Source organism: Netta rufina (genome assembly GCF_964035555.1).
Source record: "Netta rufina genome assembly, chromosome: Z".
Classification (NCBI taxonomy): Eukaryota; Metazoa; Chordata; class Aves; order Anseriformes; family Anatidae; genus Netta; species Netta rufina.
In genome coordinates, this window is record NC_140126.1 from 26,903,709 (window position 1) to 26,916,730 (window position 13,022).

A 13,022-nucleotide genomic window follows, 5' to 3' on the forward strand; every position below is an offset into this window, starting at 1 on the left:
TATGGTCATTGGAAATCATGCTACTTTTTTTCCCCCCTGACATATACCATAACTTTTCATCACTGGGCCTTCCACAGATTGGATGGCATTTCCTTATATCTACTTTAGAACAATGACTTAATCTGGTGCTTCTGCCTGGTTTAGTCTCCAATGTTCTCTTATCTTTTAAAGATGGTTGGTATTTCTTTAATTGCTCTGTTGCATAGCTCCTCTCATCTTAGCTGTGAGAGCAAAATCTATTTGCAGCCTTTTCTTTGGCCCTTCAGAGCATTTTAATTTGCAGATTTCTTTTGCAGAAAAATAGAATAGTCTGTGGTCTTGCTTCGGAATATGTACAGTCCCTACTTGCGTGCAGTGTTTTTCTTTAGTAATTAAAGGTGTGCTTGTTCATCATATGTTGTCATTATATTCCTGTGAATCAGTTCGCAGTATTGGTTTGACTGGACTGAAAACACCCCATAAAACATCCCATTGAACAGGTACTAGGGAAATTTGCTCTTAGTGAATTGCATGCTGCTGCAGTTTAAGTGTAGACAGTTAATTATTTCATTATCAATCTTTGTATTATGGTGATAATTGTGAAGTAGTTATTTTCTCTCAGAGAAAAGGAGAAGTAATACAACAGTAAACAAGGTTATACTTCAAATCAGGAAGAAGGGCAAAGATGAGATCTGTTGAAATTCCTACTGTTGTAGTTCTTATGGAAAAAAAGGATCTGGCTTGATCTGTCCTATTTAACTATTTCTAGTGATTTTTTTAAGAGTTTAGAAAAGGGTTGGGGATAATTAGTATTATCCCCATTATTCTCATTTTAGTGATCATAAGTCATAACTGTTTATGACTGTTTGTTAATTTTGCAATTCTAAATAAGAAACAGTTGCTGTTTTGTTGGTATTAACATTTGTAGTTATATCACTGGATGATGTTCTACAAACTAAAATGAAAGATGAATTAGATTGATGGTTGTCTTTAGTTGGTAAATCAGTCCAGGTAATTGCATGTAAACACATTTGCCAGAATGCTAAAAGGCTTTTAGGTTGTTACACCAATGTTAGACTTCTTCCTTACCATAGAGCTCTGATTTTGTTTGCATCTTTACTTACCTTCTCCTTGTACCTTTTGTTTTTCATGGGAAATATTCTTTTATACAACTTGGTTTCAATCTTCTACTCCTCAAGAACTGCTCCAAGTAGTCATATTCCAACTTAAAATCAACAGAAAATAAATCTACCAAAACAATTCTGCATAAAAGCAGTCTTGACTGCATTTTTCTTTGAATTCTCTGCTGCAGACTGGATCTTTTTGCAGAAACAGAACTGTGTAAAATAGTTGTCTGATGTTCCTCAGTAGTCTTTGATGGTAATTTATTGCTTTTGTACTTTGCAAGGGTGGAAAGTCTGTTTTGTGAATGTGCATATCAAATTATGGAAGGATGCTTTTGCAAGGAATTATGGGAGAATGCACTGAATTTTATTTTTGTAATCTAATGATGATGACTTGGCTAACATGGCTTCTCTGGCACTTTCTGAACTTCTTTCAAGTAGTAGCAGCGGATGAAGGACTCTTTTCCCAAGTTTCTCAAGTCTGCTCTTCAGACAAAAAAAATAGAGAACCTTGTGCTACAACTAATTCAAACTCTTAGGGTTTTGTAGGGACACTTTTCTTCTTCTTTTTTTTTTTTTTTTTTTTATAAGTGTTGGAATCCACTGCTTATATTTAAAACATTTAAAATGAGGCTGTTCTTTGATTTATTAGGCGACTGAAGTGTTCCTCCTGGTAAAAATCTGTATTTCAGATACTGTAGTGTTTAAGAATAAAAAACAAAGCGTTGGAATTTTGTGGGAGAAAAAAGAGAGGATTGAATTTTGGAGACTGTTTTAAGAAAGTGAATGAAAGGAGGAGATTAAAATTTGAAGCATTATTTATACATTGCTTTCTTGGGTTAAATTTGTTAGTTTAAACTGCTGTGAATTGCATGTTCAGATACTTAGAGAATGCTTAACTCTAAATAGTGGATGTTACTGAGTGTGGTGGTTTTTACTTTTTTTCTTTTGATCTTGTCCCTGCCAAGATGTATTATGGTTGTTTGGTTAATAGAAGCTAGCTTTTGGAGTTGCAAAGTATGTCCCTGCCACTACTACTTGACAAAGGCTGCAGTTCAAGCGACATCTATATTGTAATTGTTTGTTGCAGATGTTTTCTATGGCATGGCTGTGCAGAACTTATGTTGTCATGATTTTTTTTTATAGTTGTTATGCTGTGGATGAAATGTTCTTTAAATAACCTTTTTCCCGGTGTTCTCAGAATTATTAAAGAAACACCCGATTAAGTAGCTGATGACTTGTGAAAATAAAACATGCTCTAGAATAATAAAGTATTTTGGTTGCTTAATGCCACTATTATTCTGAGATATGTTTGGAGATAGTTCCGTTGCTTGCAGCTATAGGATTTTGGTTGACTGTGGTTGCATCCTTGTTAGACTTGTTTCCTCCCTCTTTCCTCTCAAGTCCTGAGGGGTAAAAAATGCTGCATGGCAGAATTACAAAAGATTAATTCACAATTCCAGCTTGGAGGCAGAGGAAAGTTTTAAAATCCCATGGCTGTAAGCTAGTATTTTAATGCCGTAGTACTGCATATACGTGTATACTTCTTTTAGTCAAAAAAAAAAAACAACTTGTGAAGCAAGAGCAAATGACAACAAAAGAGAGAAAGCTAACTTTCAGGCTTAAAAAATCACGTGGTCTCCTTTTCTAAAATCACGTATAAGTTTATTTCATAGCTAGTAAACATGGTGTTCATTTTTGAAAGCTAAGTATTTTTTTACTAGCTATCTGACACATTTTGCGTGTAATTAAATAGCCTTTCTGATATAACAGAAAACTAATGTGTTGCTTGCTGGCCTGATGTTGAAGATTCTGTCTGGTCTTGGATGGAAGTTGCAGTGTCTCTCCTTTGAGATTTTCAAAATCCATCTGCACATGGACCTGTGCAACCTGCCATAGCTGACTATGCCTTGAGCAGAGGGCTGGAACAGATCATTGCTGGAGGTCCCTTCCATCCTGAACAGTTCTGTGATTCTTCCTAATACCAAACTTTAGTGAGACAAGAATAAAATACTGAATGTGCAGAGTGTTAATGATGACTATATGTTACTTGAACTTGCTCAATGTCAATGAGTTACTGGTGTTAAATTTTTACTGATAACAGGGTTAAGCAGTCGTATAGTAACTGTCTTATTTATTCTTAATTAAGATTATAGAAAACATGCATAAACTCATTATTGAATTTTTCTTCTAGATAAATGAATTGGTGGATGCCCGTGATGTCAGCATTGGAGCCTGGTTTGAAGCTCACATAGAAAATGTTACCCGAGCAACAAAGGGACATAAGAATGGTAAAGCTCAAGGAAAGAGTGGTAATACTCACAAAAGGACTAATGGAAGCTTAAGTCAAGATCATTCTAGAGAGAATGCAAATAACTTGGACAGTACCCCATCCACATCTTATTCAGACTGTATGGACACTGATGAAGAAGCTATTTATCATATCAAGTACGATGAGTAAGTGCTCCTGATACTATTTTGAGGACATCACATATTGTTATTTGGTTTGTATAAACCAAGAATTTCTTGAAGAAGCTTGGAATCAAAGAAAGCAAGTTCAATATTGCAACCAAGAAAAAATTATTAAAATGTTTAAACACTTTTCAGTGGCTATAGTGAATACATGGGAGTAATGCTATTTTTTTCCATGCATAAGTACTTGTCAAGTATTAGTTAATTTGTCTTTAAAATTTTAAATCCATCCTTAATTATATGAGAAGAAGAAACTATATATAAAAATGAATTTTCACTCCAGGTTTTTCCAACTAAAGTACTGTTTTATTTATCTATTCCCTGTGTATATTCAGCTCCTCTCATTGGAACTGGAGAAGGCTCATGAGAGCAAATTTTGGTACACAATTTGGATTAATTTTGTTCTAACTAGAACAGTTATGCACAAAATTGCAGGTCTGCATTGCTGACAAAGGTTTGTTTTAGAAAACTTGTGACTCAAGGCATGAAATTGGTTCTGAATTGGAATGAGGACACTAAGGGAGGGTTGTGGGTTTTTTGTTTTTTCATAAAAACAGATGTTGGAGCCGTCAGTGTGTGGGCAGGAATAGCCCCTCATACTGCACACTAAATAGAAAGTAATTTCTTTTGAAGAAGTTTTGCACAATTTCATTCACTTGAGAGTTTTTTTTAATTGTTTTAATCAGCATTTGCTGAAGCATTGAGCTAAGCATCTAAATAGATTCTAGGGAGTTTCTTAAATTTTGCTACTGAGAGTAGTAGAGCTACTGAGAATAGTAGAAATACTGTAGTTTGTGCAATCCAAGCTTAAGGAAATGGAGGGCAAGGTGTATTCAGTATTAATTAAATAAAGATTTCCACAATACACTTTCAGAGCAGCAGTTTCAAGTTCAGTTAAAGTGTAACTAAATGTAGTTTTGCTAGAAAAATAAAAATACAGACTTGAATAGAGAACATTTTGCTGCTGCTGTTCTAACTCAGTGTGCTTTTTTGACTTGATTTCAGATGCAAAATTGCATTTGCAACTGTGTAAGTTAAAATGTTAAATAATCACAAAGATGAAAGCCTTAAATTGAACTTTTCTTCAAGATTTTCAATCTTTTAAAAATTTAAATACTTTATTAGGTATCAAATATTACAAGACGTACATGGAAATAACTTGCTCAACTGATACAATCAAAATCAGAACACTTTCTAGGGTAATTATGTGTGCATTGTGGTTAAAGATTGGCTTCAAGATTACCTAATTTCCAACACTGCGGATGTATGTAAGTGAGCCATGAGCAAAAATTTCTTTAGAAACTTTTGTAACTGCTGCAGTGAAATTCTGTTCCTGTTTTGTATATGGCCTGTTTTTTCCCCCAATTGCTAAAATAGAAAATGTTGCACAACACAGCAGATTTTATCTATACTAAAATCTGGTATACTAAAGAAAAAGAAAATTTACCTTCATTTGTGTGTGCTTCAGGATCTAGTTGCTCACTTTGAGCAGGTGGAGACAGTAATCTTCTTGGTCTTACTGTAAGATTATGCATAGCAGTTTTATGTTCATTGCCAACAAAATTAGATAAGGTATAGGAACACAATGTTGCAAGATAGTGATTAAAGGCACAGGTATGTACTTGTTCAGTCTAAGATACTGAATGTTTCAGTTGAAGATGCTGGCTGTTGGAATGTGCAGAAAAAGTAACTATTGGAAGACTTTCTGGAAAGCAGAACTTGAGCTTTTATGGGTTATTTGGTTTAACATGAATGTTACTGACATTTGGTTAAAAATATTAAAAGGTCTCGCTTCTTTTAGTGGTAATTAACATGAATATTCAAATGGCAGTTATTAGGGCAATCGCAGCACTTTATTTGTATCCATTAGTGTTTACCTCTTTACGCAGCTATTCTGCTGCCAGTATGTTCCTTATGGATAAAAAGGGAGAGCATAATGTGCTTTACCACACAATTCCTCTGTGCTCCAGAACTTGTCTCATATAATTTAACTTCTTGTATTCTTTGAGGCTCATACTTTATTACTCATTTATTCTTCTGCATAGCTACCTGTTTCTGGATGTTTTGTTTTTTAGGTTCAGGCTGTGCATTTTGCTGCTTAACTTGGCATTTTCTGAGCTTCTTCAAAATACACCACTGTAAATAAAGACATCTTCCCTTTTATCTCCTGAATAAAATGCTTCTCTTAGGTGGGGTAATTTCAACTATGCCTTGCCCACAGTATTTATACTCCTGCAAGAGGTGAAAGCACTTGCATTCATCTGAAACAGAATAAAAATGTCTGGGAAGGGGAAAGCATAAGCCTTGAGTCTGTAAAGTCATAAAAATTACTTGAATACATTGGAGGACTATATGTCACAGGTGGAGATGTGTTGTCAGTTTCTTAACTTTTCTCTGCTAATGTTTGAGTCTTGTTCTTTGCTTGTTTTATCCTTCCAATTTGGAAGACAATCTCACCAAAAAGGAGGCTGCAGCTGTGGGACAGGTCAGCTGTAGAGCATTAAATTGGTCTACTGCAGTTCCTTGACTCTGAAGTGAGACCTTATGGTGATAAACAGCAAATACACTTCACTTTACTATGCCATGTGTTGTCGCAGATTTAATCTGAAAAGAAAAAAAAAAAAACACCTCAAACACTATCCTTCAGTGGTTTTTTCTTCTTTTTTTTTTTTGAACCTGTAATGCTTATAGCAATGCTTGTGTAAGAAAGATGCTGGAAGTGTGTGCAACCCCATCAGGACCAGGCTTTCTGTTACTATGTGCACAGCTCTTGTAGCAAAGTCCTCTAGTGCAGACCTGGCTCACCTTGCTCTCTCTGAAACACACAGATCCCATGTGTTTTAACATGGATGGAGGCCTGAAACTGTTTTTTCCTTTCTTCCCTTGGCTGTGTCATTAGTATTCACACTGGATTCAGAGGGTTAGGACTGACTTAATGCATTGTTTGACACATTTATCTAAGAACTCTGTGGCTGAGAACTTTATTCAAAAGTGAAGCTTCACCTCAATCATTCTCTCTTGAACTGTGCCTGTCAGGAAAGTTCATGCTTAGTCTAAATCACTGTCGTAAATTATATTGAAGCACACTTTCAAGTTCTTGAGAGCAGTGAGAAAAATCTGAAAGAACAAAAATAAGATTTTTTTTACAGCCTAAATGCCTAAATATGCCAGGAAATTGTGATGTGTTTACTCTTCCTACCCCTTTCAGTAAGGGTTAATGCTGCCTTAGCCATTAATTCTACTTAGTCCTGTGCATCAGGAAGTCTGCATCTGTATTGTCTGCCAGTATATTCCACGCTTGATCCTTGAAGAAGTTAGATTTTTAGATCTTAACAGATTTGAGGTTACTTCTGGCTTTGGTCTTCTAGCCAGAGATACTTGGCAGTCCCATCAAGTGAAGAATCCAACCAATCGTTAATTCTTTTTCAACAAGGTAACTTTTAGGTCACTCCTGAGAACAGCTTTTCTTAAAGGCTGAAGCAGGACTTGTGCCTTCCTTAAGTGAGAAAGCTCATCTTAGCTGGTACTGCTAGATTTATGTATCATGAGTCCTGTGTAGGACTTTTCAGTTCCAGGTTTGCTTAAACCTATTTCTTTTAATCTTCTGGCTTAAACAATTTCACAAGAGTATACCTCCTCTTGAGGGAAAGGTTTTCATTTGTTCCTTTCTTCATTCCATTTCCTTCTTAATAAGAGTGAATGTGAGGGGGAAAACAGTAGAAAACTTTTCCAGGAAAATAAAACAGACTGCAATGAAGAGAGAATACCCCAAGCCCTTATCCAGAACAGGTAACTTTCAAAAGGACAACTGACTTATGGCAAAACAGGTTTCCCAGTTGTGAATGCTACTGATGTATTACATATTCTTATTTATTGTGAGAGATTTAAAAGGTACGCCATGCTTTAAGAGCACTGTTTTCACCAGTGACATAAAGAGCATTCATCAACACAGAACTTGAGTCTGCCTTCCTTTGTTACCAACTTTCTTGGCATGCAGCTGTGGCAATAGTGCTATTAACTTATGGTCCATCTTCTGCAGTCAGTTTCTGAAAGCAACATTTTACCTGGATGTTGTGTTGCTTACAGGTGTTCCTATTTCTACCAATGTTCTCTTTTTCCCCTCCTGCCTTTTTATTCATTGTTATTTCTGTTTTACTTTTGTGTCACTATCACAAACAGCCATTAAAGACTTCTAAGGTCAAGGTGTGCTATCAGTTTTTATACACTATCCTCCATTTCATTCTGCCCCAAGCAACTGTCTTCTAGTACAGATGAAGATGGGAACCTGTTCTGAACAGAATAAATCTGAATCCTTATTTGCAAGGACTTATGAGGAATCCAGCATAAGGTTGGATCCTGAAGATAACTGAGAGCTATAGTCTCCACCTAGTCTCCACCATAGCTTCTTTGCCTGCTTAAGAAACACTGTATAAAGAACAGGACACTCAGTTGCTTAGTGTGGCACAATAAAGACATCTTACATTGCTGTCGTATAAAAACTTTCCTCTTAAACTTGCTCCACTTCATATTTATTGCTTGTGCAGCACTGGTTGGTCTACTTACTGTCAGGGAGACGGTTCTCACTCTGCAAGTGTTAGTGTCTTGATGGTTACCTATTTAACGAAGTAGGGGAAAGAATTGTTGATTGACAAACAGAAGCTCTTTTCCTTCCTTCTCCTGTTTTTCCTATGTAAGTTATTTGGAATAAAGGCCTTCCATTTAAGGTGGTGCTCAATGCTATTCACAGGAAGGCTAGAGATGTTTGCAGCCTGACAAATGCCAGTATGCATACCTGTACATAAATGATTAAGTATGGATTAAGTGTAGGTAACTTTTTTTCAGTGCACCCATGTTTGGATGATAACCTTCTCAGGTTTTACATCAGTCAGAGGTTTAAGTTATAACTTGCACTAATGTTTGCATTACGTGTCATTAAGTGTGTTGTTTGTGGTTAGTTATTTTAGGGCACTAGGTAGTTTAGCAAACAGGATGAATTGTTAGCATGTTCAATACTGTGGAATGATGTCCTTAAAGAACTCAGAGGAGTTCTCAAAGGACTCTCCTCTGAGTTGCTTGAGAACTGGAGGTAGTCTGAAGCTTCTTTGCTTCTCAGCCCAAGAAACTGCAGTACAGTCTGCATCTGATCTGTCTGGCACGTTTGTTGGATACTTTTATCTTGTCTTTGGTGCTGTAAAGAGCCTGTCTGAAAAGCGTTGTGAAGCAGGATGCTTCACAACCAGTGAGTTGCGTGCCCAGTCTGGTTAAGGCAACTTAGGTAGCCAGATGGCAGTTACTGTTTCTGAGGATTCCTAAAGCTTTTATCAAATTCCTGGATCAGTGTACACAGAATTTATAGTACTTCCAGCTGTAGATTCATAAAAAGTAGATTTTATTTTTCCAGTTCTTAAAGGTTTTGTTTTGTGAAAATAGACTTTAGTGCGCAATTTTTTTTGTTGGTTACGGGAAGATTTTAACACGAACTGAAGTGGGTAAGTAAATCAGGGTTATTCTTATCCAACAGTGTTCCTCTCCAAAGAGAAGTTCTTTTGTTCATAGCTTTGTTTGTATGATGGATTTTTGAGGGTAAACTTATTCATGTTAGCCAGTCCTTGCTGTCACTTTAGTACACTGTCTTTCCACAGTTTTCTCAGACTCTTCTCACTGCACTTTACTACACTAAATGTTTCTTCAGGGTCTGGAGAGAATGCTGCAGTCTCTGAGGGATCCTTATCATTAATGGAGTAGAAAGATGATAGCTGGTGTTAACCTTCAGAGCCTCTCTACAGCAAGAATGGCAGCTTGCATTTGGGTTTCCACTTTTTTTTTTAAATCAGGTTTCTTTTAGGACCTGTAGCTATTTGTATCATTAGCTAAAAGATAAAAGGTTACAGCAGCCTCAGGAATAGTTGCAATGGATGCTGGCAGTTCGACAATCTGCCTGAGACTAATAAGGCAGAGTTAAAGTTGCAATATACTTTGAATTTTGACATCATTTAAAGAATGCCTCCATTTTTGACATCTGTGCAACATGATGTTGTGAGTAGTGGCTATTATGTCTGTGTACAAACTAGGCTGTCCGTGTATGTGATCCTACGTTAACAAAACTCAGAAATCCACTCTGTGTAAACTGAATATGGAGATTTGCTGGCTGTGCACGTAGACAGAGGTGCAGGTAGTTAGCGTTACTGAAGAGCAGCTGGCTTCTCTGAGGTAAGTTTTCCAAGTGCAGGTCCATTATTCATCTATTCTGGAGCCTGTATGCTGTTGGGGGTTTTGAAGCTGAGTAGAATGAACAGCAGTTTTTAGCAGCCAAAACAATGAACTGTAGTGAATTTTATTGCGGGTAGGCTGACAAAGTAGCCATCGTCATGAATGCAGCTCTGCTAGGGTGACACCCTTGCTTGCGCTCTGGGAATGCTGACACCTGCAGTTTCCTGTAGTGAGCTCAGCTATGTAGCTTGCACTAGTGGTCTGTTCACACATGCTTCTGGAACCATAAAGGCAAAAGACGGGGAAGAGGAAAATATATGCAAATCTGTGCCTATTATAGACATGCTGGTAGCTATTTTGTTTACAGAGTGAGAAATATATTTCTAAGAAACAAAATTACTGGTCAATACCCTCATTTTATTCTTCAGCATGAAGAATTAGTAACAGGATATTCCTTAGTTTCTAGGAAGACCTCCGTTTTATGGGTTCTGTCCTTAAGTTGTTGATATTTTTGTATCTAAACAAACAGTTTGTGTTAATGTGCTATCTACTTTTATTAAACAGTATTACTAATTAGGTCCTGAAAAATGAATTCAATGGCTTTGTAGAAACACTTAAAAAAAAATATTCATTACACACTAAGGAGATTATAGCCTGCTTTGAAGGTAAAGGCATATATGGCACACAGAAATGTGTTACTACATATTTATAAATAAGCTTTAGTCAGTACTCGTCCCTTATGAGGCTGTTCGTCTTCCATAAACTGTGTAAAATGTCGTAAAAATGAACTGTGGAAAACACCAGTAATTTTAGACACTCATCATAAATGGAGTCCAGGAAAAGGTTAGTGTATGGGGTAGAATGTAATAAGGGACTGATCTCAGTGATCTGGGACACCTGTTGGACTCTGGTGCTACTAAATGTAAATTGAACTTACACAGTTGTATCAGTCTGTGAGTAGTAGCTTCCATTTTGAGGTGGAAGGCTTGTAGTTAAATACTACTAAAATGCCTTGACCTGCCAAGTCAATACTAAGATGTTTTAACTCTTGTTTCTGCTAAGATTGTCTTAACAATTATAAGCTTATTTATGAAGTGTTTGAGTCATGTTATGAGCATAGGTATGTCATGGTGGCTGAAATGTATGTAAAAATACAAACCTGGGTAACAAACTTCTAATTTGGAAGTTTGGGAAATGGTCTAAAATGAAAAAAAACAGTTGAGAATGAAAAAAAGGTGGGGGTAGTCCTACTGGAAATATTTTAACTGTTTTATTCCATACATCTCAACCTGCCCAAGTAAAATAATAACAGGAATTAATGTTTTCTGTGTTAAAAGAACTTTGAAAAGCTAAGTGCAAGGGGAGAACATCTTTCAAGTACAAGGGGAATTAAGCTTTATTTATTTCTTATTTAAAGCCTTTTTATTTTGTCTGTTTTATTAGTTCAGAACTAATCAGGATTGCAGACATTAAGTTGTCATGGAAAATGCTGTGAGAAGTAACAGTTCCCAATGAAGGCCAAAGGTGTTAGTGATCATCCTTTTTATAAAGGGAGAAGATGAGATAAAGGTATAAGCCATTTTATTTGAAAGATTGTGATAGGCTAGCACGCTGAAAGTTCTGGTTTGCTGCAGTCATTATCCTTATCAAAACTGTCTTGCCTTTATCAGGCAAGTTTCATTTGTCTTTTGTAGTCCAGACTACCCATAACCTCTTCAGAATCATGTCAAAAGCATGTGCATAGATAAGTTAAGAAAAACAAGATAGTGATTTATTATCATAAAGGTCAGGAATTCTAGTCATTCTGTATGCTGCATAAGCAACATACAAGACAGGTTGAGATGTGTAAACTATGGCTGCTTAAACTTTCATTCTCAAAATTATGACTTTGGATTTTTTGGAGAGCACAGGATATTTTGAGAAAATGAGAAGGTAAATGTAAGAAGTGACGTGCTTCTTTAAGTACTGCCTTCTGAAGGGAAACCACAACCCTTTTTCCTGGAAAGTGTCTCCTTAGCTGAAGAGATCATCAAGAGAACACATTTCCATTTCTTCTTCAAGAAATGGTTTGAAGTTGAGACTTGCCTAACAGATATATTTTAGGTTGTTTTTAATGTGAAATGTGCAAATAAAAGTAGTAGGCAGGGATTTAATATAATGGGTTTCTACCCTACAATTTGTTTATGCTTGATTATTGGAGACAGACATCAATCAAGGATTACAGGCCACTGCTATTAGAGATAGTAACTTCTTATTCCTCATAAGTTATTTTCCAGCTATGTACACATGATAGTTCAGTTGTGCTGAATTTGGTAACTGTATGGCTGCAGTGTTCTTGCTTCCTGATACATTTAAAAAAAATGAACCACTAAGTGAACAGTTCTGTAGATCTAACTGATCCGTTCGCATAAATTCGTCTGGTGGCTGCTTAGTAAGGGTGGAGCAAGGGAGGGAAGCACTGCTTTGAGCAGGTTTAATGCACGTGCCACAAACAGAAGTCTGCTTCCTTTTCTGTGAAGGAATGACAGAATGCCTCCATACCTCCCCTTGCACGCAGTGTATTTCTCAGATGCCTTCTGTTTCATTCTATTCATACTTCAAATAGAATACTTAATAATTGTGTTGAAAGTAAGTTCTTGGTAGACTGAAAAGACTTGTGCATATTCTGATGTAGAGTTAATGTTTCTCAGTAGTGCAGTGTTTTAGGAACAAACAGATACTGACCAAGAAATGCTGGGATTTTTATTACAGTGATAGTTCTCTGCTATGGAAACCGTATACAAAGTTAGGAAATCATAGGTAAATCATGCTATGCTACTATTAGTGTTTGCAGTTAAAAGTATTACAGGGAAATGTGGCTTCACAGTGAACATGAGACTTCTTATGGGAAGTATTCATTGAACTGTTACAATAATACTTCCTGTTAACAGTGTCTGCTTTTTTAAATGTTAGGTGCTAAGTGTAATGAAGAATGCGTAAAAACAAGAAAATGTCTATAATTAAAGGTTGAATTGTGTCAAATCATCATTTCAACTGTACCAAACTTACACTAGTCTAATCAGAACACTACTGTGAAGCTGCTTTGTTTTCTTTGGAGAGTTATCACAGGATTTTATAAGTAATGCAATAAATAAGAAAACACCTTCAGTAAACACTTACGTCTAACAGTAGTTCTGTATTACAGTTGGCTGGAAAGGGTCTTTCACCTCATTCTTGAGGCTTGTTATAACACTGTAT

General features: G+C 36.3%; 1 protein-coding gene across 5 annotated transcripts in view; it reads left to right on the forward strand.

The window, feature by feature from the left end:
• The window catches only part of UHRF2 (ubiquitin like with PHD and ring finger domains 2), an 85,099-nt gene that overhangs the window by 18,754 nt on the left and 53,323 nt on the right, over positions 1-13,022 (forward strand). For all 5 annotated transcript variants that reach the window (XM_084304704.1, XM_084304705.1, XM_084304706.1 and 2 more), the window contains one exon: positions 3,298-3,560. In XM_084304704.1, coding sequence (XP_084160830.1) covers positions 3,298-3,560 — 263 coding nt within the window. The remainder of the gene's footprint in view (positions 1-3,297; positions 3,561-13,022) is intronic.